At 39.4% G+C, this 27897-nt stretch overlaps 1 protein-coding gene and 1 non-coding gene across 2 annotated transcripts; both read left to right on the forward strand.

The window, feature by feature from the left end:
* The first annotated feature begins 17 nt into the window (after positions 1 to 17).
* TNFRSF11B (TNF receptor superfamily member 11b) lies at positions 18 to 27897 on the forward strand. The gene is made up of 5 exons (XM_043483213.1): positions 18 to 251; positions 18063 to 18432; positions 22161 to 22355; positions 24441 to 24665; positions 26683 to 27897. The coding sequence occupies exons 1-5, from the start codon at positions 222 to 224 to the stop codon at positions 27069 to 27071; spliced, it is 1209 nt and encodes a 402-aa protein (XP_043339148.1). The 5' UTR covers positions 18 to 221; the 3' UTR covers positions 27072 to 27897.
* Positions 7392 to 7521, forward strand: LOC122451544. The gene has a single exon (XR_006272442.1). It is a non-coding gene; the product is annotated as a small nucleolar RNA SNORA42/SNORA80 family (small nucleolar RNA).

Raw genomic sequence — 27897 nt, forward strand, 5'->3', positions numbered from 1 at the left:
TCCCCCCCTCCCCAGCCCCCGCCGACTCCCGCCCCAGGTTCCTAAAAAAGAAAGGTGCAAAGTTTGGTCCAGATAGGGAGTGAACGATCAAAGCCAAGCCGACACTTCCTGTTGCCGGGACACTATATATAAAGTGATGAGTGCACGGGCAGCCGAGACGCACCGTAGCGCTCGCCCCGCAGCCGCCGCCGCCCAGCGCCTGAGGTTTCCCGGGGACCGCAATGAACAAGTTGCTGTGCTGCGCGCTCCTGGTAAGTTCCCGGCCCGGGACGCCGACAGCGGCGCTCTGGACGCCAGCGGAGGCTGCTCGCCTCCTGGTCTCCCGGCCCGCCCGCGGGTTGGTGGGGACAGGGCTCAACTTGCTCCCTTTCCCAGGAGAGATCTGGGGTCAGGTTGGAACAGGAGACCTCTTTCAAGCTGATTGTGCTTCTCCTAGGGTGTCCCTTTGCACTGGAAAGTTCCTGCTGCGTTTATGAAGAGCTCTGGACCATTTTTACTGGAATGACTTTTTATCCGTTTTATTTATTGGCTTTCTTCATCTCAGATGGCTCCATAACATCTTTGCTTAACTTGGGCATCCTTATTATTATTATTATTATTAGCGGTAATAATAGTATCAAAGTTATTTGGGAGATTATTCTTAATACTAAGAATAATAATTCTTAAAACTGCTTTAATTAGAATAAAATTTGGATGCAGTGAGCATGACATCATTAGGCTTATTTGCCACTTAAGCAAATATTATAGGAAATTTTGAATAATTGGCACCAGAGAAAAGGTCATACATACACACATATTTCTTATTGTGCAATTTGACATTTTAATAACATTTTCAATGTAATGTGGAAAATACTGGTGAGATAATGTTAATTAGGTTATGAAATAGATTTAAATAATTGAGGTTCTGCACTCAGTGGGGCTAAAAGTTGTTTTAATTTTGGAAAAAGAAAGGAAATTTGGAAAAGAAAGGAATGTCTGTAGTTTTTAGCTTATTTTACTTTAATTTACATTTTGACCAATCAAGTTAATAAGATTTCTATGTAGATTATTCTATGACCAATGACTTATTTCCTTTATGTCACTAAAATGTAGACTGCATTGAGATATGAATCAGATATTCATGAAAGGACAGGAAAATCCATATTTAAGTCACATATGTGTTTTGAAAGTTGTTGCAGTAACTTCTTGAATGTGAATGTCCAACCCACTAAGAGTGAATGGAAGGCTAGGAAGTCCTCCAATTAGATCCTGGGATACACACACATAAATAAGTAAATAAACAGCAAAGTCACTAAAGGAAAGGTAGATTAATGAGAGGTCACACTTAAGTAAGCTAATCTTATGTATATGTACTATGTATACATATATGTGTGTATATATATATATTTGTGCATATGTGGGTATATGTTATAAATATAACTTCACTAATATGGAGAACTTTTTAAAAAGTGAACCCTTATTTTAAAAGGACACATACAAAGAGCTGCACAAATCATAAGAACCTAATTAAGTTTCCCAAAGTGAATACTTGTAAGCCAGCACCCAGCTCAGACACCACCACATTGCCAGCACCCCAGAAGCTTCCTGGGCTTCCTCCCTATCACCACAACAGTCATGGCCAGAGGAATCAGCATTCTGACTTATAATGCCATCCATGAGTAAATGAACTTTATGTACTTTTTTGTGTCTGGCTGCTATTACTTAAGGTTCTACTGTGAGATCATCTCCAGTATTGGATGTACAAAAGCCCATCCATTTTCAGTGCTGTATAATATTCCATTGCATGGCTACACCACAAGTGACTTAAACATTCTAGGTTTTGGCTAGTATTAATAATTCTGCTATTAATATGGGGACACTTTTATTCTTCCTAGCCTTTTGTATGCTTCAAAGATTTGATTAATAATAAACATATTATCAGTAACTTTTAAATTTCAGAATTTCCATTAAATAATATGTATACCTAATAATGGGCTTCCATTATGGCTCAGATGGTAAAGAATCTGTTTGCAATGCAGGAGACCTGGTTTTGATCCCTGGGTCAGGAAGATTCCCTGGAGAAGGGAATGGCTACCCACTCACTCCAGTATTCTAAGTGTTCCAAAATAATAAGTAGACAAATGTTTTGATATCTGGTCTGTATAGGATGTAGATATTTATGTAGATAATACTAACTGCAGATGTTACTGCATTACCAAAAGAGAAACCTTTTATTGTGTCTCGAACCTAGTAAATACTTTAAGTAGGAATGCATTCCCTTTTCCGTCTGTAGCTTCTGAGATTGATTTTATTTTATAAATAATTGAGAAAAGATACTTTGTAGTTACACATGAAGAGTCCAGATGCCCTTTCATAAACACCAAGAGGTAGTGCTAAGAATTGGAAGCATTACAGCTATTTAGTCCTTTGTACCCTGCAGGCCACTGGATGCTAGACATAGAATGGAAAACATGGCCACCATTTCTGTCCTCATGGACCACACAGCAAAATGGAGAAAGCAGATGCTGGAATGTCTCATGAGAATAACAAAAGGGGAAGTACGAGGTGACTTGGGAATATAAAAGATCCTGCCTTCCAAGACCTTATAAAGGTAGCTGTTGTGCAGTGGTTACGAGTTTGGTTATTTGGGATCGAAATTCAAAATTCAAATACCAGTATTTTACTTGATAAAAGATGGTGGGCAATTTATATCTCTCTTGTGTTTTAGTTTTCTATAAAATAGAGATAATAATATGCACACATGCAAGATAGCCACACATAATATGGAGTTCCTATTCCACATTAACACGAGCCTCTAGTCGACATTCTAGACCCAAGTGAATTATGTAAACGAAGTGCTGATGACGCTCAGAGATGGGGGAGAGATGGCCACCAACTGTTACCTTGCAGGAGCAATAGGATGTTTATTATTCTCATTATACATTTCAAATGTTTCATATTTGGAGATAAAATCAAGGCATCCTGAATTTAAGAAGTGGAAGAAGATAAAACTGTGAGGCAAGCTAGAATTCTAGATGCTTTTTGTGACAGCAGAGGAGATGCTGGCAGGCAAGCACTGAGACGGTGTGGTCATTAGGACTAATGCCATAGTCATGGGCTTTCTGAAATGCTCACTCGTGTAGTTAGAGGCCTGCTCTGCAAGGTGAGGTGGTTACATCACCAAGTCATTTCTTTCATAGTTGCTCAAGGAGCCTCCTGATGCTTTGGGAACATCCTAGTCTAGTCTTAGATTTTCACTGGTGGCTGAAACGTCCCATCAAGGAGCTCTAGAACTAGCCACTGGCCTTCTCAAAGCTAAGGTCTAAATTAATGTTAAGACACTAGGACTGGGGGTGGGGGATGGGGTGAAGCATTTGGAGGTAGTAAATTTTTCTTTTTTCAGGACAACTGCCTGATACATTGGTCCTCCTTATGTTTATTTTGGTTTCCTTCCCCTCCCCCAGTGGTTGAGTGTATCTGTCTAGCTTTTTGGTTTGTTTAAGAGAATGGTAACTCTAAAGTTTCTAGGAGAATCTGATATACACTCCGCAGCAGTCCTATACTTCTCTCTCCAGCAACCTCTCTGGCCTCTATCACCCATGAACCCTCAGCACGATTCCTAATTTCAATCTGGCCTTTCATTTTAATTCTTAGGTTAAAACCACAGTTGTCAGATTCCACTGGTCAGGGAAGAAGGCATTCTGGGAGAGATGTTTTATCTACACAGTGTAGAAGGAGAGGTACTGCAGAGTTTCTCAAAGGGGCACTAAACACGCTCAAATATTCTTGTCCTCCTATCCACTCACTTGCCATCTGGGTCTTGCTCTAAGCAACCCTCAGCCCCCCTGTCTGCATGTTCCCTTTCCATGACGGCTTTCTGTGAGAAGCATTACCTTCAGTATCTTGTTGACCAGAAGTACTTCATTCAACCTGAGTAATTTCTTTGCAGCCCAGGAAAAAGAGGATGGTGAAGTATATTGCAGAGAAAGAGTACTTTTATTAAAAAAAAAATTACGTTTACATTATTCAAAGTCTTGCCTAATGATGCCTGGCTGCCCCTGATGTTGTTACTATGGAGCAGAGATGCCAACATTATCGGTGTATCTGTGTATCTTACCTTGTGGAATAGTAGTTCTCCATCAGATCAGACTTCTTCCATGTGCTTATTAAATAAATCCTTTGTAACAACTCCCTGGCTCTCCTGAAATGAAATTGAGAGTGCTTATATTTTCACCTACCTACAGAATTTTTTCAAATCAATATACTAGCATAACTATACTATGAAGGAGAAATAAAAAGAAAGTGATTTATAATGAAATAAGCTTCACTAGAAGATTTAATGAAGTAATGCTACATTAGCATCTTTATGTAGAACTGTCATGAACAGACCATGAGAAACAGACGAGAGCACATGGGGTTCAAAACCATGATTGGTGTTGACTTTGGGCTGTGATTTTTTGAAATGGTGAACAAATCTCACTAAAGTTTTAAACAAAATACAACCCTCTTTCAGGCTTCCCAGATAGCACTAGTGGTAAAGAACCCGCCTGCCAATGCAGGATACTAAGAGACGCAGGTTCGATCCCTGGGTTGGGAAGATCCCCTGGAGGAGGGCATAGCAACCCACTTTAGTATTCTTACCTGGAGAATCCCCATGGATAGAGGAGCCTGGCAAAGTACAGTCCATAGGGCGGCAAAGAGTCATACATGACTGAAGCGACTTAGCATGCATGCATGCACAACCCTCTATCAGATTTTATGTTGTTAAATTCCTTGAAAATGCAATATGCATAAAGATCTTACAACACATACACATAGGTCTACATATGTGTGTATGTGTATATGTATACACATATATGTGTGTGTGTGTGTGTGTGTGTGTGCTCTCAGTCGCTCAGTTGTTTGCGACCCCATGGACTTGAGCCCACCAGGCTCCTCTGTCCCTGGAATTTTCCAGGCAAGAGTCCTGGAGTGGGTTGCCATTCCATACTTCAGAGGATCTTCTCGATCCAGGGATCAAATCCACCCCTCTTGCTTCTCCTGCATTGACAGGTGGACTTTTTACCACTGTGCCACCTGGGAATCCCATATGTGTGCATATATATATATACACATGTGTATATATATCTATGTATCTATAGACATATATGTATATCTATATACATACACATATGTGTATATATACATGTGTTTATGTATATATATACATGGAGTTTGAATCCAGGCTCATATAATGATAAATATTTTTTTTTTAGCTTAGATCACTTATTACCGTCATCAGTAGGACATTTGAAAGTGTGTGTGGGATTTCCCTGGTGGGTTGGTGGTGAAGACGCTGTGCTTCCAACACAGGGGTTGAAAATTCAATCCCTGATCGAAGAACTAAGATCCCATATGCCACATGTCACGGCCGAGAAGAAGAAAGTATGTGGAACGTGGGATTATTCTTGGTCACTGGGGCATCTAGCAGCACACAGAAACTCTGACAAGAGAAAATCCCCCACAAATTTCCAGAACTTCTAGGGGACGGCACGACCCCTGTGGTAAACCAAATATGAACTCTTTGCAAACAGAGATTTTTTTTTCCAATTCAGATTTATAGCCTCCAGGTCTCCACAGTGCTTGACACTAAATGTGTGTTTGCTGAGTCAAAGGAACTACGATGAGATTTGCTGGGGTGTTTGTATAATGTACCAGCAGTTTCCATGGATATTCCAACAGAATGTAGCTTACTGTCAGAGATTTCACATTGTCACGTCAGCTTTGATCTCCTTCAAAATATAAATATAACACCCTACCCACCTGACCAGTATTTTTCCTACTTATTTTTGTCCATTTCTACTGTGAAGGTACAATACCTTCATGGAGGTCCATTCTTAAGAGAGCAACAATGAACCAGACTTATATACCGACCCTTGCAGGTGCTACCTAACCTTAGCTGAATCCCCTTTCTGATCTTCCCATCAGTGTTCATTTTTTGGTTTGATAAATGAGATACATTTGTAAAATATCCCAATGGAGATGTCAAATAGGCATTTGGATTAAAAAAGTTCAGAGAAGCCTGGACTGGAGATCAGAAAATCTAGGTCATCAGCAGAGAATGGGTTCTGAAAGCCATAGGAAAGGAAGATTTCACAGGGCAAGAGAGGAGGGCAGGACACAGCCCCAGAGTGCATTTCTGATACTGATAGGTTAAAAAAAAAATGCACATATGAACAGTACTAGCAGCCATGTTTAGAAAAGAAAACAAAAATCAAAATAAAACTTCGCAACCCACAAGAGCAGGAACTAGTCAATCGGAAATCCTAGCAACATCTGTAAACTATCCATGCAAGAAGAAGGAGTGAGGTATAGCCAACTTGAAATACACATGGTATTTTTATGTGACATGTAATTAGTTTTAGGAACTCACTACCACAGAATATTTATTTTGGGGTAACTAGCATAGAAAGTCTAAAAAAAGAATTCTTTTAGACAGTTGTAAGGGATAAGAATAGTGTTACAACACATTAGGTAAGAAGCTGTGTGCTACTCACTCCCTCTCACATTTACCTGGCCTCGCTAAATGAATGTTCCAAAGGCCAGAACAGTCTACAGACACACTAAAATGGTTTCTTTCAACTACAAGGTGACATAACTTCCCAGGTGCTTGGGTAGTTTTTTTCAACCCCAGTTTCTCAGAAGCACCTGAATCAGCCAGACCATAAATGGATAGAGGATACAGGAGGAAATGCAATGTCATTTCTGGAGCCCTTCTAAAAAAGTAATGTGCTCCAAAAAGTTCTGATTTACTGCTTTCCTATTGAGATTTTTTTTTTTTTAAATCCACCTCTTTTTATCATAGTTTTAATACGGTGAAAAACATTAATTTCCTCGAAGCATCTTCTATAAAATTAAAAAGAGTAGCCTTAAGATTCTTCACCTCCATTTAGTCTGTACCTTGGAAGCATTTTCTGTAACAGTCTCTCAAATAATCAACTATAAAATACGAAAATCAGTGTCAAGATGAATGTAGATTTAAAAGACAGTAATTCATCTAAGCTTTGTGACTGTCTTTGGTAAATTCAGTTTTCTTCTCTGGTCTTTGATCCCTAAACCTCTATTGCCATGCAATATTACTTTCTTGTTCAAAAGCGTATTTTATTCTTAGAAAATACAGATATCAAGGCCCTATTCTTAAATTCCCTCTGGCACCCATACCACCACCATCACCACCAACAAAAGTAACTTAGGAAGTCAGCTGTGAGGTGTAATGACAGTAAGACCTCCACAACAGCAGTCAAGAAGCAAGAGATCTTATTCCTCAGTTTTGCCTTAGACTCTGAGGTCCAGTTTGTGACTTCATTTCTCTGGGTCTTACTTTGCTCACCTTTAAAATAGGTGTGTTGTACCAGATGATATCTGGAAGGGCTGCCATAATTTTACACTTTTGGCTCATCCCGCTGGGCCTCTTACAGTGTCCCATGCCAGAGCAAACCTGGCCCCAAACCATTGCCCGGCCTCTGCCAGCCGGCTGCAGGCACTGAAGCAGGTCGCACAGTGGAAAAAAAAGAAAAAAAAATTCACGCTTTTGTCATTAAAAATAAATGAAAATATTTTATTACATATTGATACTATTTAATATGCCAGACATACAAAAATCAAATGGACTTAATTATCGATGAAAAAAGCATACTAAAGAAAAATTTTTTAAAATCTACTTTGTTGCAATTGTCAGAGTTCCTTGTGCCCAACTGGTTTCATTGATAAGAAATTCTGTTTAAGTGAACGAGATCAAAAGAGGAAGCAGCTTTTTGAAATGTCACCTGCTTTTAAGCAGTAAGACTTCTGTGTTTTAGGATCAGATTATTCTTTTAAGCTAAAAACTATTTTTTTTTTAAAAATTCGGAAACAAGACCTTTTTGTCTTTAGCTAGCATAGAAGCCATTAATGTGCATATTTTCATATCCTACTTAGAAGCCATATTCCCTCAGGACTTACTAAAGAGATGTAATTATGGTCACTAACAGTCTCTTTAGCCTCTTTGAGCAGAGTTTTCTTTGAATTTGTATTCACAAGGAAGCATTTCACCTTCAAGTGAAATAAGCGTGTTAATGGGTAGGTTGGCATGACCATTAATACTGTGCTGGAATACTACATTGGCCTTCCCTGGTGGCTAGATGGTAAAGAATCTGCCTGGAATTGGGGAGACCTGGGTTCGATTCCTGGGTCAGGAAGATCTCCTGGGAGAATGAATACTACATGGGCTGAGAGACAGAATCCTCTATTTCTACACTCTGTTTCCTGTCTTCTTTTAATATCCAGTAAAAGGGGAAAAAATCAACTAGATTGTGCTAAAATAATGGGTCAACTAGAAAGTATGAGTGATGTTTACTGAACAATGATGTAGCTATTCCTGCTGTTTGTAAGCCTTCTCCATTGTCCTGCCTTCCAGAAACATGGTAAGATTGTACCTTCCAGCTTTCTCTGGTGAGGAAGGAGGTGGATGTGATCGTTCTGGCAGATCTGTGAGTTTAAATGATACAAGTCACTCCTACATTAGAGCACCTCATTGCCTGTATATGACTCCCAACATTTTTTTCTCTTTCTTTCCCAGCAAATCAACCTTGTTCCAGATATTAATTTTTGTAAGATCCTAGGTCCTGGACAGAGGACAATGCTAACAGCCTTCATTTTCACAAAAACCCTCTGATGCAGAGACTGGAATCTGTTTTACAGGCAAGGAAACCAAGGTTCAGAGAAGTGAAGTAATTTTCCCTAAGGTGACCTAGCTGAGGATTTTTTTTTTTTTCTCCTGTCTAATAGGAGCTGAAATCTAGCAGAGGAGTCCAGTGAAAAATACCCATAAAGCAGAGGAAAGCCTCTGAGTTCCTTCAACCAGAGTTCTTTTCTTTGCTGGAGATACAAACGTCCTGGGATGGGACTCAGAGTCATATCCTTGGGCAAAGTGATCCCAATGGATTTTTTAAATGCTTTTTTCACCTCCTCCTTCAGCTAGCGGAGGCCACTGTGTGTTTTTTTTCCCTGAATGAAATTAACTATCCCAGCTTCCTTACTGGACTTGAGTTCTAAGTCTAGACCCTGTAGGATAGAGAACATGAGGCAAACACTTTATAGTTTAGCTCCTTATTAGAAAGAGCAATCCTAGGGAAGCAGGGGTTAGCAAAAGAAGAGTAAGCAAAAAAGGAAGACAAACAAATCCAAGGGGGTGCATGACTGAGAAGCTGCTGTTTTGCAGGACCATCTTCTGGAGAAGCTGTGTGAACTACTGCATTTCAGGACAGAAGAGGGAGGAATTTACTCACCAGGGTAAATGATACAAATGATAGACAGATATAGGATGAGGTGGCATGGATGGCTGTATGGACAGATGGACGAAATATAGATCTTACAGAATTTTACATTGTTTCACAGGTGATCACTTATATGCCTATCTCCTTCCTAAAACTGCAGGTCCCTAGTGAGAAGAGTCAATTGTTAAAGGCTTAGGTTCAGACAGGATTAGATTTGAATCCTATCTTGAACGTATACTAGCTCTGTGACTTTTGAGCAGTCACTCAACTTCTCTGAGGCTCAGTTTCTTCATCTACAAAATGGGGATAATACTATCACCTCAGAGGTGATTGAAGGGGTGGATGAGAAGTTAAGTATAGAGCTTACTGTGTAATGATGTTATAATATACTATGCTATTAGTATTCACCATATCATCCAGTACTTCCAATAGGATATTTCACATTGTTATAGGCACATGATAAACATCTACATGTTTAAGTCACATCCTGTTTTATTCTATTTCCATTTCTAGTTTCTATTTCATTTCCTAACCACCATGGCTGTTCTTTTCTAAATTTCTCTCTCCAGATGCCCTTAACCATATATTGATTGGGCTTCAATCTAAATCATCACCAACCAGATTAATTCATAAGATGATGTGAACAAGGTATTATCTTCAAGGAAAGGTAGAAATAAAGTGGGACTTAATAACTGATGTTCAAAAATATCAACATACTAAAATGTATTGCCAATTCTGAGTCCAAAGTGCCAGGGACTTTGTAGCTGGAAAACTCTGAACTAGGGATGACACCCTTGTGCTTGTCAGGTGGGCTTGAATGGATATAATTATAAGGAAAATTGTGGCCAGCTCTGTTGTTGAGTTGAAATTTTCAAAATGGATGCTATATCCCAAATCTGGTGATTATGGCCCAGCAGGTAAAGAATCCGCCTGCAATGCAGGAGACACAGGAGACATGAATTCGATCTCTGGGTCAGGAAGATCCTGTGGAGAATTAAATGGCAACCCACCCCAGTATTCTTGCCTGAAAAATCCCATGGACAGAGGAGCCTGATGGGCTGTAGTCCAGGAGATTGCAAAGAGTTGGACACAATTGAGTGAACGACTAAACAAATAAGCAAAGAGAAGAAATACTAAGATCTGAGATTCAAAATGCGAGAGATATCCACACATCTGCCTTGGGAAGTTTGACGTGTTTACTTGCATCACAAGTTCTTAGAGATTTTTCTCATTTATTTGTTAATCTAGCAAATGTTAATTATCTGTAAAACTCTGAAGCAGTAAAAGCATCAGAAGCAAATCTGTTCTGACAATTCTGGTAGATTTCAGACATAAACAAGGTACTGCTAATTAATTCTAAAAGCCTCCAAACAAACAACTAAAGGAAAGTTCTTGAAGGGAACAACAACAACAACGAAACGCATTTAAAGTTAAGTTTTACCTAGAGACAGTGCTGCAGCCCCAAGGGAAGCAAACAGTGTAAAATCTGGCCCTGCGATTCATCTAATCATAATTGTTCCTGTTTCCTTTCTCCTGTTTATGTAGCAAAAGCTGTTGGCAGCACATCAGTTCCTAATAGATGAATAGATTTAATGCATTTGTTCTGCATCCTTACCTAGAGACCTCATCCTGGCTGTTGCGGAGATGATTAAGCAGTGGCAGACCCTCAGGTAGAGAACTGGCAGCAGCAGATAAACCTCTCAAATGAGCCACCTGCTTTTCCCACATTTACCTTCAAAATAGAAGCTAAATACAAACGGAATGATCCACGCAAAATGCCAAGCAAAATGAAAGACGCTTAAAAAAAAACCTTCCTTTAGGCAAATTTTGTCATCACTATCATTTTACAGATGAGAAAGTTACAGATTTTGTGCTTGTCCTTGAAAATGCGTCCTTTACCTGGAGGCTCTGTATCTGTGTCTATAGAATCACCAGCAATCCTAATTATACATAGTAGGTATTCAATATCTATTGAATTGAATAAAATTAAAATATATATTGAATACTTGCTGCGTATAAGACGCCATGAAAAAAGCAGTGCAAGTGTCAGTCTATCATGTCCAACTCTTTGTGACCCCATGGACTGTAGCCTGCCAGTCTCCTCTGTCCATGGGATTCTCCAGACAAGAATACTGGAGTGGGTAGCCATTCCCTTCTCTAGGGTGCTTTCTGATCCAGGGATTGAATCCAGGTCTACTGCATTACAGACTGATTCTTTAGCCTCTGAGTCACCAGCGAAGCCCATAAGACACTATGCATGCTGCTTGCTAAGTCGCTTCAGTCGTGTCTGACTCTTTGCAACTGTAACCCGCCAGGCTCCTCTGTCCATGGGGTTCTCTAGGCAAGAATAATGGAGTGGTTGCCTTGCCCTCCTCCAGGGAATCTTCCCAACCCAGGGGCTGAACCCACATCTCTTACAACTCCTGCATTGGCAGGCAGGTTCTTTACCACTAGCGCCACCTGGGAAGCCTGTAAGACATCATGCTAAACATTTAAGGTGTATGGAAGCAAATCCTTTTCTATCTGGCCCTTTAAGCAAATCTGTGTAACTGCCTTTCGATCAAGTCAATGATACAATTTGGGGAGATACTGGAACTGATTTTAAAAACGAGTCAGATATGCTTTTTCTGGAGACGATTTAAGAATAGGATAAATAACTGGGGCACATTTTAAGTTTGTGACTTCCTACTGAACAAGAGACTTCAAAATGTCTCCAAAAATGAATCTGATTCAAAATGTTCTCTATTTCCCACCTCCTGTGTAATTAGCATATGTAGTCATGACTCATTCTTGTCTGGAATCTTATTCTTTACCAAGTTTATTTGTGTCCCTTTACTCAATTGAAAACAATTGTATAGGAATAGATGAAATAAGAATTATCTCTTTTTAGAGCTAAGATAATGGCCAAGGGTTATTAAGCTGGTGGTTGAACTGAGTTTGGAACCCTAATATGCAGGTTCCCAGCAAAGAGATCTGGTTAGTTCATATCAATCTAATGGATCTAAAAGCTGTACATTTTTCATATCTTATTATTCATCATCCATTTAGCATTCTTCTTGAAACTTTCTGTAATATCCTTACTGTTTTTTTCCTTCTCGTTTTCATCTTATCTTACAAATGTTTATAAAGTCCCAAAGGTTATATTTTAATTTTTTTTTGGTTTATGTATAAAATCCTTGGGTAATGCCATCCTACTTCTGTGTTTCTGGAACCATTTATGTGCTCATAACCTTGTGCTAAGTCACTTCAGTCATGTCCAACTCTTTTGCAACCCTGTGGACTGTAGCCCACCAGGCTTCTCTGTCCATAGGATTCTCTAGGCAAGAATATTGGAGAGGGTTGCCATGCCCTCCTCCAGGGGATCTTCCTGACCCAGAGATCGAACTTGCATCTCTTTAAATCTGTGTCTTTAGCTGCATTTCTATCCTGAATACCAGATACATATATTTAAGTGTCTACTCAACATCATCACTTGAGTCTCATTGTTGGAAGACCCAGAACCAAATTCATTGTCTTCCTCCATAACCGCTTCTTTCTCCTGCTGTCAGTAATTAACAGCAACACCACATACCTAATAGTCATAATTCATGGGCATGTCCCCCTTTACTCTTTCTAGAACCTCCCTCCACGGGCAATTAGCTAACATATAATATCTATCTTCTCTCTCCTCCTTACTACTACCTAATTTCAGATTCTCATTTCTGACCTGTTTCTCTATTGAGTCTTTTCTTGATCCTTTTTTTCCTCTGTTTTCCCTCTCATTGTTTTGCAGTAATTTGTGACTTTTTATACCAACAGAGGCTTTTGGATGAATTCTCCTGGAAAATAGGAACATTAACTTACTCGGCGCTACTGCTTAACAATATTTCCTGAGCATAGTAATTGTTTTAATAAGTGTTTGCTGAATGAATGAATAAATGAACAATTTAAGGATTGGAGGAAATAGGGAAGATCCCATTATACCATGTGTATGCTTAATTGCTCAGTCATGTCCGACTCTGTGATCCCATGGACTGCAGCCCTCCAGGCTTTTCTGTTCATGGGATTCTCCAGGCAAGAATACTGGAGTGGGTTGCCATGCCTTCCTCCAGGGTATATTCCCAACCCAAGGATCAAACCCAGATCTCCTGCATCGCAGGCGATTTCTTTACTGTCTGAGCCTCCAGGGAAGCCCCACTATACCATAAGACTATAGAAAGTTAAATAAGCTAACCTTCATAGCAAAAGAGTTTTTTTTTTGTTTTTGTTTTTTTAATAAGCTTTGTAGCTTATACTACAAGAGATCTTTAGGAAACTCACTGTGGTATATATCCTGAATGTTTCTTTTCTTAGCTAAGATGAACTGTAAAATATCATGGTTTCCAAATTGACCAGAAGTTTAGCTAACTCTGGTAGTCCTCAAATAGTTCTCTGTGGCAAAGATCATGACGAGGGATCACAAAAGGAACTCCCAAACCAAGCAGTTATTTCAAGCTTTGTGTGGGCTCCTTTTAATGAATTTTCCATAAACGGAAACCCACTGGGTCACTCGTGGTTCTACATACCAGAGAGCAAGCACAGTAGCAGGGGACTGACTGCATTGCATCATGCAAAAGTAAACTTGATGGAGGAAATATATTCCTGTATCCTTTAAGAAGAAGCAAATATCGGTATTCAGCTATACTGAAATCACATGTCATCTAAGAAATTTCCATCTCAGTTACCTTGGACAGGTGGTAGTCTTAGCACAAAGAAACATCATCCGTTCATCTGGACTTCAGGAAGGCATTGGGTGATCTCACTTCTGTGATCTCCTAACACTATGCTCTTGAGTCTGAATGAAAAACTAGCATTTTAGGGATATGCAGTGTTAAAGGATTTGGTCAAAATATACTATTCTATGGCACATGCTCTGGGTTGTAATTCTGCTTCCACTAATTACTGTGACCTGGGATAGTTCCTCATTTACTTTTGTTCTTTTGTAGCTGGTAGACAGATACAGGAAGAGAAGAGGAAGAAAGAAAAAATGGGAGAGAAAATTCCATTTTAATGTTTATCATTATCACATGTAAAATAGATAGCCAGTGGAAATGTGCTGTGAGACACAGGGAGCTCAACGCAGTGCTCTGTGACAACCTAGAGGGATGGGATGGGGCGGGAAGTGGGAGGGAGGTTCAGGAGGGAGGGGTCCTATGTACACCTGTGGCTGACTCGTTGATGTACCGCAGAAAACAACACAATATTGTAAATCAATTATCCTCTAATAAAAAAAAAATTAAGCATGAAAAAGCAGCTTCTCTTATAGGAAACTATAATATAGGACACTCTTATATAGGACACTTCAGGCTTCTGCAGAGACACCTGCATGATATTCATCAATGCTTATGTACTTCACACAAAAATTACTTTTGTACTCTTCTTAGACTTTAAATGTTATCAGCTGGCAAAGGACACAGAGCCAGTGTTGAGATGGTCTGTCCTCCTTTGGCATATTTTTCATTGCTTTTCTAGAAAATGCAGAAGAAAGTGAGAGAGGGGATTGAGATGAAGAGGTTTATTAATTTTGCCCATTCTCTGTCCAGTAACTGGTTCCAGAAATTCCATGCGGGGATTGAGGCTAACCAGAGATGGAGAGCTAAGCATCCAATTTTGGCCACACAGAGTTCTGTCTTTTTACCAGAGTGGAAAATTTTCAAATAAATCACAGAGGCCTCATAGAATTTGCTGAAAACAAGTCAGCAGTTCCTTAAGGCTTTCCGATTTTTAAAAATGTATATGATAATTCCAGGCGGTAGCCTAGGGGAAATGATCTTCACTATTATAATTGCTCTCTAATCCTTAAGTCAACCTAATTTATTATTTGTTTCTCTATGGATTCCTTTCACCCCAGCTTCCCTGTATTTTGAAGAAATGGCAACTAATTTCTTAAGCATGGTTTTAGAAAACCAACGGTGTCATGTCCAATTGCCTAGAAAAATACAAATTGCATCAGTATTCTTGGTCAGATCTTGTATTTGTGTGGCTGCTTCTAGTGAGGAACACATGCACCATCTGTGGGGTTTTCTCATTTCATCCTCATCACTTCTTGGTAAGAGAGAAAAGAGTCAGCTAATGAGTAAATGAGCTGCGTTGTCATGGGAAAGGCAGGATGATGGGAAATCAGGCAGGGTTAAGTCTCAGGACTGCCAGCCCTACCAGGATGGGGCTCACTCAGCCACAGTAAGCAAGATGAATGCGTCCCTCTGGATCTCTGAGCTGGCCCTCTTGAAAAAACAGAACCCTCAAAAGTGGCTTTTCAGGAAATAGAAAGCAAACATCAAGACAGAGAAAAAAATAAAAACATTTCTCATTGCTTTCATGTGTCTTTGCAAGTTGCATCAGGAATACTTCATTCCCTAGCATTGAAGATGTTAGAAATATTTGAGCCAAACCCACACAAAGGGCCTTGAAAACTATAGTACAATATTATTAGAATGACCAAGTAGCAACAAAGTTAGTTCATCTTGCTTCATTTCCTTCAAAAGATTGATCGTTATCTGTAATTATTTATTTCTTCACTTCTCTGTCTCCTCGCTAGACAGTGAGCAGTCTGAAGAGCATCCTTGTTTTGTAGGTCACCATATGCTAAGACCTTCTACAATGCCTGGTACACAGTGGGTGGTCAAGAGACACATGGTGAATGAATAGATTTCTGAAAGATACAGACCAAACCAGAGCTTTCACTCATTACTGGTCAATTTCTTTCTCCTATTGTTGACCCACTTTATCTGAGCCAATAAAAAACCCTAGGGGAATTTAAGAACATCCTTTTCCCCAAAGCCCTTGGGTCATGAGAGTGTCTTGAAAATATCGAGGCAGCCCCAATTTTCCACTGTAGTCTGCCTTTGTTGGTTAGGGGTCCTTTACATTATAGCACTCTGAAAACTGCTCTCAGTTAAAAGGTCTGTGGCCCTAGGTAAGATATTTTATTCTTCAATTCTGGTTTATCAACTCATATTAGGTCCAAACAGCCTTGACGCTAGTCATGTCCCAATAAGAAATGAGGGCATGTGTGTATGCATGCTCAGTCATGTCCCACTCTTTACGACCCCATGGACTGTAGCCCACCAGGCTCCTCTGTCCATGGAATTTTCCAGGCAAGAATACTGGAGTGGGTTGCCATTTCCTTCTCCAGGGGATCTTTCCAACCCAGGGATTGAACGCACATCTCTTGCATCTCCTGTAATGGCAGGTGGATTCTATTGCTTATTAAAATGCCCAGATGCTTATGAAAAAGGCCTTTCTTTACCTCTGTCATTTCTCATTCAAAAAGGAGTGCTGTGTGTCTAGCTTGGCACACTTTCCCCAAGGTCAAAGGGTTTCTGTGAGATTTCCTGAGTTCTGCAAAGAAGACAGTTTAGAAAAGCTTATTGTGTTTGGCCTGTCACTTCCCAAAAGCCTGAAAATAGTCGCTGTTGATCCCTGTACCAAAAACAAACAATAAAAGCCAAACAAACCACCCCTACACAGAAACAACACTTTTTCTTTTAATTAGTGTGAAGAGCTACTTCAGTGTTCCCTTGAAGACCTTTTGAGATCTAGAATACAAGATAGAATACTCATTTGGAGCCACCTTCAAAAGCAGGATTCTGGCCCACAAAACTGTCTCTCTACTATGCACACACCTCTTCGGCCATTATGGATAGAACCTTCTGAGACCCTGACTGCTCCCTCAAGTTTTCCCCAATTAACCTTAAGAGAGGTGATCATTTCATTTTCTAGACATCAGTCACCTATGAGATTCAAGACTGTACTGATGTTCTGGAGGAAATATCAGTCTTAAAATTTTAATACTTTTCCAGCGGATTACCAGCTGCACAGAGACAAAGATTACATCTTCTCACCAGCATATTTCTGGTAAGCATGCAGTACATATCTGCTGCATGAGTGAATGAATGACCAGAGGGAGTATAATCACCAACTCTTTACATATATGTGAAATCATTACATCTTAGAACAGGAAAACTAAAAGAAAAATATCTGGTCTTAAATATACTACTGTGACCACCACCCCATATAAAGATTGTAATCTCTCCACCTTCCCCTCCATATTTCCAATCTTTTACTTGCTCACTTTTTTACAACTTTCATCTTCTAACACATAATTTATGTATAATTTGTTATTAAAATAAAGTCCATAAGACAGAGTTTGTTGACTACTTTATTCACTGCTGTATCCCAAATATCCAGAACAGAGCCTGGTACATAACTATCAACAAGTGAATAAATGAAATAATATTTATTGTGTATGGGTTCCACAGATGGGAATCATTGCAGGACATTTTTAAACTCTCAGTCCCAATTTCATATCTGTAGAATCAGAATTTTTAGGAATATAAATCCCAGGAATCTACATTTTTATCAAGGAGTCAAGGGATCCTGATATAGCTATCCTGAGAATCTGTTTCACCCAACTCACTAATCTAATGATTATCCTAAAACCCAGGGAGATAAAGTATTACTCAAGGCACACAGGCTATTTAGCGGTGCATCTAAGTGTAATACTTTCTACTCTGATGAGTTTTCCACTCCAGCTATCTATGAGCTATGTTTTCCTAATATACTTTGCTGGTACTGCCATGGTCTTGGAGATTAAGCTACTTAGAGGCAAGAGTTATGGCTTCTGAACTTGTTTTCTGTGGTCCTAGCTCCCTAGGCAGGAAGAGCACGAGGTTCCAGGTAGTAAAGGACTCTGAGGTCAATGATGCTTTTGCACAGAAGAATCACCCCATTTCCATGCTAACATACCACGATTTCCCTTTCTTCTTCTAGTTCCTAGACATCTCCATTAAATGGACCACCCAGGAAACCTTTCCTCCAAAGTACCTTCATTATGACCCCGAGAGCTCTCGCCAGCTGATGTGTGACAAATGTCCGCCCGGCACCTTCCTGAAACAGCCCTGCACGGGCAGGCGGAAGACCGTGTGCGCCCCCTGTCCCGACCACTACTACACGGACACGTGGCACACCAGTGACGAGTGTCTGTACTGCAGCCCCGTGTGCAAGGAGCTGCAGTACGTCAAGCAGGAGTGCAACCGCACCCACAACCGCGTGTGTGAATGTGAGGAGGGGCGCTACCTGGAGCTGGAGTTCTGCTTGAAGCACAGGAGCTGCCCCCCTGGGTTTGGAGTGCTACACCCGGGTATGTACCAGCCAAGTGCATTAACATCACACAGAGGCAGGCAGTGGGGGAAGTTTAAGGAAACAAGCTGGTCCTGATGACACTACAGGATAGCAAATTACAAAGGTAATGGAATCTGCTAGGTATGTACTATGTGTCTGGATGGCTGCCAAAGAACCATTCCTCAGAGGAGCACTTTGCCACGACGGGCCAATTTAGTGACAAATCTCAAATGCAGCAAATCCCTCTCTAATGAGATGCATGATGGATTGCTCTTTCTTAAAGGGACACACTCTTAGTTGCGCCATTCATAGCTGATCTGTGTCTGTGTTTCACTTTGGCATGGACAGCCTCAGAGTGCAGTGTTTTTTGGACAAACATCAGAAATGTTAATTGATACCAAGAGAGTAATTATGCTGATATTAATGAGGCTCTGGCGTGCAAACAGTGAGTAGTTATAATTAATTATATAAAAAATGAGAATGGCTAGGGGAACTGCAGCTCATTATTAAAAATGAAGCTAGTTCTTCCTTTGGCAGGGGAGTTGAGTGTCTGGGAGGATAACGGCCATAGCAGCATCTCTTCTGTGAAGCTTATTCTTTATCTTAGACAAAACAGACTGGCAAGCCAAGAGTAAGTACTTGTCTACAAACAAAGTACTTCCTCTTTTTGCATTTTGAAGAGCAGAGATTAGGCCAGTTTGCATTGAATTTTTTAAAGCTGCAACCCACCTCTTTTTTTTTTTTTTCCTACATTCATGAAGTTTCAGTATAGTCGGCATGTTCTCCTGGCCTGGAAAAATTAAGAGTATTCACTCACTCTTCTGGAGGAAGTAGTAATGGGTATAGATTCCAATTACTCAATTTGAAGCAGTGTTTCTCAGGTTCAGCACTACTAACTTTGGGGGCTGAATAATTCTTTTCGTGGGCAGCAGTCCTGGGCATTGTAGCATGTTTAGCAGCATCCCTGGTCTTTAGCCACTAGATGCTAAAATAGTACTCTTTCCACTAAAGTGTCCCCTGGATGGCAAAATCACCCCTACTTGACAACCGTGGGTTTAGAGGATGTGAATTACTTATAACTGTTTTGACTTTGAGAAGTTGCAATACAGAGTCTAAATTATTATCAACATTTTAGGTTTAATGGCATACAAATTAAATATATTCAAAAACTGAACTATTAAGTGTCCTAAGTTGTGAATTTTATAAAATCAGTCACAGAAGGTGCAAATTGCATGACAGCTCCTTAAAATGCCTCTAGTATAAGTCTTCGAGGGAGAAATGGGTGACACTTCCTAATTTTTACTGGATGACAATTTGGGACTCAAAAACTAACCCAAGTTGTAGAGGGAGAAGCCCATCCAACAGAAACAGATGCATTTAATTCAATTCAGTAATTTATATATGTAGGAAAATTCATTAAGCAGGGTATTGCAGTTTGGAAACTAGAAAGTTTTGAAAAATAGTGGAAATAGTAAGAATTTTACTCATATAAGCATGAAAATCTGTTTGTAGAATGAAGTAAGCAGGCAGCAGAAGTCTTAGCACAAAGGTACACAGAGGTTTATTTATTTACTCACCTTTCTCTGCTTAAAAACATACAAAGGAGTTCCTTATGGAAAATAAAAGGTTTCCAGACCAAAGAGAAGGCAAGATTCTGCAGTTTTATTCTAAAGAGTATTTAATATTCATTCTCTGTTGTTTTGAAGTCAGATTGCCTGCTTTTCAGATTTTACAGCTGACCCTTGAACAACATAACATGGGTTTGAACCTCGCAGGTCCACTTCTATGCAAATTTTTTTCAATAATACTACAGTGCTACCTGATCCCATTTGTGTGAATCTGTGAATGCAGAACTCTGGCTATAGAAGGCTGACTATAAAGTTATAATGGGGTTTTCCAGTGCAAGGAGTTTGGGTCCTCTAACCCACCATTCATTGTTCAAGGATCAACTGTAGTTAGTTCTGTTAGTTGTGTAATTGCCTATGCCTAGCATGGTGAATTCTCAACTGAAAGGCAAAATTCCTCTTGCCATTCTATTTCACATTTTGCCTGCCAGATTATACTTTGGGTGTTTCTCTTGACATTACTAAGGCAGAATCATTTACTTAGATGGATACATCCTTTTATAAGAAGTTCTATCAATCATGAGAGAGGGAAGTCCTTTTCAGAAAGGTCATTACATAAAGCCTCCACATATATGAAGAAACGTTCCTTCTATAATTCTTGGATTCTTCTTGGTAAGGAACTTTAAAGGCTAAATTACATGGAAGAGTGTCCTGTGCCTATGACCTATGACGTATGTGAAGAATGACAGGATTCTTCTTTGTGAAGTTGACAAAGGGAGATTTGGATCCAGATGTCTATTTATTCCCAGAATATTCACAATAAAATAATACCATGCAGTCCATGCCCAAATACCTCCGCTTATGATACTGTAGAATTTGGTGTGGAGTTGGCTCCCCTTTAAGAAGAGGAGTATAATAAGAAAGTACTAAAAAAAAGAGACCTCTTTGTAAGGTGGTTCCTAAGATGATGTCACTGCAACCCTAGAAATGGCGTTTAACATGTTAAAATTTCATGCTTGGTCTCCCCTTTTCTTTTTTTCTGCCACCCTTCTGTCATTTTTACTGGTCAATGCATCATCAAACCCTTTAGAAAAGAAAGAAGCCAGAGGTGAAAATAAAATCCATTGTGCTCTTTTTTCCTTTTTTGGTAGAGGATACAATGAGATGGGAGGTTAAAAGTTAATAAATGAAGTTTATTAACTTTCTCTAACTTTCATTTGCCTGTTTAGTATTTGGTATCTTGTGTCAGCTAGAATTGGCCTGTAAAAGCTACATTTGAACACTGGAGTCTAAATCTGTTCAACTAGCTTACACTAGATGGAGGTATTTTCATATGCAAATACACTATAATGTATGAGCTACTCAGGCATAGAGTCAAGGGTTTTAAAGATGTTTATTTTTAATAGCATCTTGGGTTGTTGACTGGTTCAAGTTTTCCTGCCAATGATTTCTCCAAATTTATCAAGTAACTTTCCACCATGAAAGAAAATGCCCTTTCAGTCACCCTTGCCTGAAATTTTAACGACTGTGCCCTTTTTAAACTCAACAGTTTAAGCAAATGGTATATCATCTTCCATTTATTATGTAACTGCAGGCTTACGCTTGAGTCCACGGTTAACTTTATTGCCACCTTCAAAAGTTTATTATAATGTTGTAAATTTTTACTTCTTGAGGTTAGCACACTTACGAATTGCTTCACAATTAGGATTCAGGAAAGAAAGAACTTCCGTAGGAATCGATTGGGATTTAACGATGTGGCATACCACGGGTACTGATTTCAAAGAATGATATTACAGAGGTTACACAGCAGTTATCTTCATGATTTTCCAGGGATAATTGTGTGGAGAATATGGCTGACAACAAGATCTTCCTGACAACTTCAGCACAGGCAGGACTAATTGAACATCCTACCCTTCTTTTCTTTTCTCTCCCATTTTGTGCTTTGTAGGTAACAACAGAACACATTTGTGTTTGTATTACAAGGAGGAAAGAATGCCTAAGGGGTTCACTGTAGAAGTTTTGTTCTGTCTAATGAAGTGAAAAATGAAAATGCCTGAAATTTCCTGCAACATAATAGTAGCAGTAAAAACCAAGTGAAACGTCTTACCCCAACTCTGTTAAGATGGTTTCTGCTAGGAGAGTACTAGAGAAGAATGTGCTAAACGGCTTGGTATTTTTGTAGGAACCCCGGAGCGAAATACAGTTTGCAAAAGATGTCCAGATGGGTTCTTCTCGAATGAGACATCATCCAAAGCGCCCTGTAGAAAACACACGAATTGCAGTGCATTTGGGCTCCTTCTAACTCAGAAAGGAAATGCAACGCATGACAATATATGTTCTGGTAGCAGCGAATCATTGACTCACAAATGTGGAATAGGTAATTATGTTTCAAAATATCAATCTTCATACCACATCTGGGTTGAATACCAGACCCTCTGGTCCTTCTTAGTTAAACTTATATTTCCCCTTTCTTGAATTTTAACCAAATTCTCTGTGCATCATTGCTAAAGCCACAACTCAAAAATCTTTCAGAAAGTCTCCATCTTCTTATAATAGTGCTCCAAACCCTGACTTTCACACTTGAATCATGTTACCCACAGAAAAGGGGTGGAGTAAAATTATGTTGAAGGTCACCTTATCAGAGTCCGAGTTGCAGAATGTTTTTAAGCTATGCATTCTTATCACTTTTAAGCACATCTGTATTATTAGCCAAAGTATAAATTGGCAACTAAGAAGCCAAGTTCTTGAGAATACTTGGATTGGATTGTGTTAGTCGCTCAGTTGTGTCCGATGCTTTGCAATGCCATGGATTGTCCCAGCCCTCCAGGCTCCTCTGTCCATGGGATTTTCCAGGCAAGAATCCTGGAGTGGGTTGCCATTTCCTTCTCCAGGGGATCCTCCCGACCCAGGGATCAAACCCAGGTCTCCCGCATTGCAGGCGGAGTCTTTACCATCTGAGCCACAGTGATAAAAATAGATGACAAATCAGAAATACAATACTGGCTTTGTTACCTGTGGTATTACTGCATCCATTGCACAGAAGTACTGAGTTCCTATACATGTCTTAAACTCTATTCAGGAGGGGTCACTAGCTCCAAGTTCAAGGTATCTGAGTGCACCCCATGTTGGTGATGATGCTAATCAGGTTGGTGTCCTCATCTTGTCACTTCTACCACCACACTAGTCTCAGACCTCCTACCACGGACTCATCACACCAAGGATGACTGATGTTAGCTTGACTCTCTTCAAACATCTTTTTCTGCAACACAGATGTATATAAAACATACATTTTTTCTCTCTTTTATAAAAATCTTAGCTAAGTCATTCATCCTATCTGCTGTCTTATTAAATGATGGAATGTGGGGAGGGATGGTAAAAGGACTTTAACATTCTTTAACATTCTCTTTAATCCATTTATAATTTTATTTCTGTCACTCCTTGAACACTTACTATTTGCCAGACACTTTTGCTATATGGGTTTTAATCTTTACAAAAACACTGTGAAGTTTGTTCAAGTTAATGTATGAACTTGAATGGAAGAGTCAGGATTCAAACTCAGACCTAATGAATCCAAAGACAGACTCTTAATCCCTAGGATAGACTGATGCTACCCAGACACTCAGCTTATTGGAACTTTTTTCTAAATGACCAGTTTTTGTGTTTGATTATTTTCCCACTTAATGTATGCTTGTACTTCTGTATCCATCCTTGTTCCCAAAGGTACTATGTGTTATGTGTGTGTGTAGAAAATAATATGCTATTTCAGGTTACTTTTCAGGCTTTCTTAAGGACAATGATTTGACACTGGTCTTGAAGTAACTTTTAGGTACCAGCTAAACCTTTAACAGAATGTTTAATAATTACATTAAAATATGTTAATATTATATTAAGTAATAGAATTTTTGCTGTAGTTTTTTTATAACAATACTATATTCTTATTAGACATTTAGTAAACTCTTCCCCTCCAAAATAGTCTAAAAGAATATTTCATGGGACCGAGCTGGATTGGCAATCTGCCTTTAAGACCAGGAAATAGAAGGTTGATTTTATTCAAATTTTTCATTTTAACATGCAATATTCTGGAAAACGCAACTGTGTTGGTTTTTGTCCTTTTTTTCTCTGTCTCCCTCTCCCTTTCCTTCTTCTTCTTCTTCCTGTTATTATTATTATCCATTAGACATCCAAGAATCCAATTATTGAGTGAAAGTGAAAGTGTGAGTCGCTTAGTCATGTCCGACTCTTTGTGATCCCACGGGCTATAGACCACCAGGCTCTTCTGTCCCTGGGATTTTCCCAGGCAAGAATAATGGAGTGGATTGCCATTCCCTTCTCCAGGAGATCTTCCCTACTGAGGGACTGAACCCAGGTCTCCTGCATTGCAGGCAGATTCTTTACCATTCGGGCCACCAGGGAAGCCCAAATTATTGAGTAATAATTCTTAATCTTCCCACCTTCCTTTTAGACATGACCCTGTGTGAGGAGGCATTCTTCAGGTTTGCTGTTCCGACAAAGCTTACCCCGAACTGGCTCAGTGTCCTGGTAGACAATCTGCCTGGCACCAAAGTAAACGCAGAGAGCGTAGAGAGGATAAAACGGCGACACAACTCACGAGAACAGACTTTCCAGCTGCTGAAGTTATGGAAGCATCAAAACAAAGACCAAGATATGGTCAAGAAGATCATCCAAGGTATGGTAGCCTGAACTAAACAACTCAAACAGAAATCAGAACACCTGCTCATCATACAACAGAAATGAGACTATGTACCTGTTTAGTTGTATGGATTCTGTTTCCCTTTGGGAATTATTGTTGGACTGAAATAGTTTTCAAATGATAGAGGAGAAGCTGTTCCTAGATCAGTCATGCGAGGTTTTATTTTCATCTTCTCTGCTCTCCAATTTTTCAATTGTCTCTCTAGAAGGAGAGAAAATACATTTCAAATATAGGAATAAACCTCAGGAAATCTGACTCTGGATCTCTTAGCAGGTGTGTGAGCATCCTGTCTGATCTATCTAGAAGTTCTTTAACCATTTTAGATCTTACCTTGCAATTCTACCAAGAAAACTATGTGGTATTTATCTGGTAATTCTCTCCAGAAAGCCTCTAAGTATCTTACAGGTATCCTCTCATTAATCCTCACAATACAGTCTATTTTAAAATTACCATTTTAATAGCACATGTCGTGAGAATTAATGAGATAAGGTCTTTAAAGTGTTTGAGCTTCTTGGAGAAAAGGGCTAGTTAAATCCAAGTATCCTCATGTTTTAGTTTTATAAAGAATCTCCTTTAGAAACTCTGTGTGTGTGTGTGTGTGTGTATGTATTATGATGGGAGTGAATACAGAGGGGGAAAGGAAGTAAGTTTCATCCAGAGTGTACTATAAGCTTTGGGATACACAGAAGAGAAAGTTCTAACTTGAATTAGCATTGGGAGGACATGCTGGAAAAAAATGGTGGGGGGGCTTTCATGAGGCAGTGTTAATGAGAATCCATTCTGCTCTTCACATGTAGTTAAATGAGGAATCCTACACAACTCTAAAGCCTCAAACATTTGAAACTGTAGCAACAGATTTTAGGAGACTAACATCTTTGACAGTTGAATGCTTTCACTTGGGCAGAGTAAACTTGTCTTCTGTTTTTGGCAAACAAAATGTATTCTTTGAAAGTATAATTAGCCCTGAAGCAAAAAGAAAGGGAAGGAGAGAAACAGAGACAGAATTGGATGGGACTGAATTCCCTGTTTTATAAATGAAGACTTTTTAGCCCAGAAAGATGAAGGGACTTGCCTTAGGTCTTACAGATACTAAATGACTCATGCCATCAACAGAAACATTACTTACTCCGTCTATGTTTATGTCCTAGCTCATTACCAAAATATTCTCTAGGCCATGTGTATCCTACTGTTCTTTTAGTCAGTTCAGTTCAGTCGCTCAGTCATGTCCGACTGTTTGCAACCCCATGAACCGCAGCATGCCAGGCCTCCCTGTCCATCACCAACTCCCGGAGTCCACCCAAACGCCATGTCCATTGTGCTGGTGATGCCATCCAACCATCTCATCCTCTGTCGCCCCCTTCTCCTCCTGCCCTCAATCTTTGCCAGCATCAGGGTCTTTTCAAATGAGCCAGCCCTTCGCATCAGGTGGCCAAAGTATTGGAGTTTCAGCTTCAACATCAGTCCTTCCAATGAACACCCAGGACTGATCTCCTTTAGGATGGACTGGTTGGATCTCCTTGGCCTCATATTGTTGGATTTTCAGATCTCCTATGTGTTGATAATCCTCTGGTGCTATTTATTAAAGACTATTTGAAGCAACTAATTTTTCAAATAGCACATATATTGGTATCAATTAATGAAAGTTTATATTGCAAAATACTAACTGTATTTTTTCTAAAATGTTACGCTTTTCATTTCTCCAGATTTTCTTAGAAAACTGAAGTATAGTTTCCCACTTATTTTCCAAATGTGGGCTTTTCACAAAGCTGTGTTGGATGCCGAGAATACAGAAAGCATACTATCCTATTATAACACAAAATAATATTGAACTCAGTTCTCAGAAATAACTAGCATGACTTGAGCCTCAAAGGAAAGGAGGAGATTAGCCTTAAAATTATGAAATGCTGGGGAACTCCCTTTTGCCTCAGGGTAGTTTTATACCGACTTTAGATAGACTATGAGAATGAATGTCTCGTGTTTTTGCTTCATTCAGATATCAACCTCTGTGAAAACACCGTGCGGAGGCACATTGGACACATGAACCTCACCTTTGAGCAGCTTTTAAAGTTGATGGAAAGCTTGCCGGGGAAGAAAGTGACGACAGAAGACATTGAGAAAACAGTGAAGACGTGCAAGTCAAGTGAGCAACTCCTGAAGCTGCTCAGCCTGTGGAGGATAAAAAATGGCGACCAGGACACCCGCAAGGGCCTGCTGCACGCCCTAAAGCACTTGAAGACGTACCACTTCCCCAAGACTGTCACGCAGAGTCTGAAGAAGACCATCCGGTTCCTTCACAGCTTCACCATGTACAGGTTATATCGGAAGCTATTTTTAGGAATGATAGGAAATCAGGTCCATTCATTAAAGATAAGCTGCTTATAACCAGAAATGGTCATGGAGTTGTTTCCTCACCATGGACCAGATCTAATGAATGAGTAGACTGTTTCTCAGGCGCTTGAGGAGGGAACAATGATTTCTTTCTCATCACCAAGGACTAGATTTGACCCCAGGGCCCAAAAAGAAACTATGGTGTGGAGAAAGAACTTGTATCTCCCCCCAAAGTATAATAAACCCCAAATAGTTTATCCAGCTGACACATCTGGTCCAGTATCTACTGACTCTATTTTCTCTTGTTACTGCTTGCAGTAATTCAACTGGAAATAAGAAATGAGACTCCACTGTGTCTTACTAAATATCAGAATGTCTAATTTAAATAGCTTTGAGATTTCAGGCTTTTATTTAAAAGCCATTTTTTTTCTGTAAAAGTTACTAATATATCTGTAACACTATTATAGTATTTGCTATTTATATTCATTCAGATATAAGGTTTGTACATATTACCATCCTGAAGGGAAACTGTGTAAGACTTAATTTTAGAAAGAAAAATATATATATTCTGTTTATTATTATGATACATGAAAGAGATAAAAATATATATTTTTAACAGAATGTTTGTAGCATTTCCTAATAGATACTGCCATTCTTCCTGTGTAGAGTATTTTTGTAATATACTTTTACCTGTATAAGCTGTAATACCATTTTATAGAAAATGCATTATGTAGTCAATTGTTTAATGTTGGAAAGTGTATGAAATATAAATTATCTGAATATTAGATGCTCTGAGAAGTTGAATGTACCTTATTTAAAAGATTTTATGTTTTTACTACATAAACAGCATCATTAATTAAAGTTTTCAAATTATTTTTCA

The sequence above is a fragment of the Cervus canadensis genome, chromosome 12 (assembly GCF_019320065.1).
Source record: "Cervus canadensis isolate Bull #8, Minnesota chromosome 12, ASM1932006v1, whole genome shotgun sequence".
In the NCBI taxonomy this organism is placed as follows: domain Eukaryota; kingdom Metazoa; phylum Chordata; class Mammalia; order Artiodactyla; family Cervidae; genus Cervus; species Cervus canadensis.

Bases quoted from the DNA above. Each gene is read 5' to 3' on its own strand.
- TNFRSF11B (XM_043483213.1), top strand. From the start codon at position 222: ATGAACAAGTTGCTGTGCTGCGCGCTCCTG. The intron at 18,433-22,160 runs GTATGTACCAGC...GTATTTTTGTAG, and splicing joins GTTTGGAGTGCTACACCCGG to GAACCCCGGAGCGAAATACA. The intron at 22,356-24,440 runs GTAATTATGTTT...CCTTCCTTTTAG, and splicing joins GACTCACAAATGTGGAATAG to ACATGACCCTGTGTGAGGAG.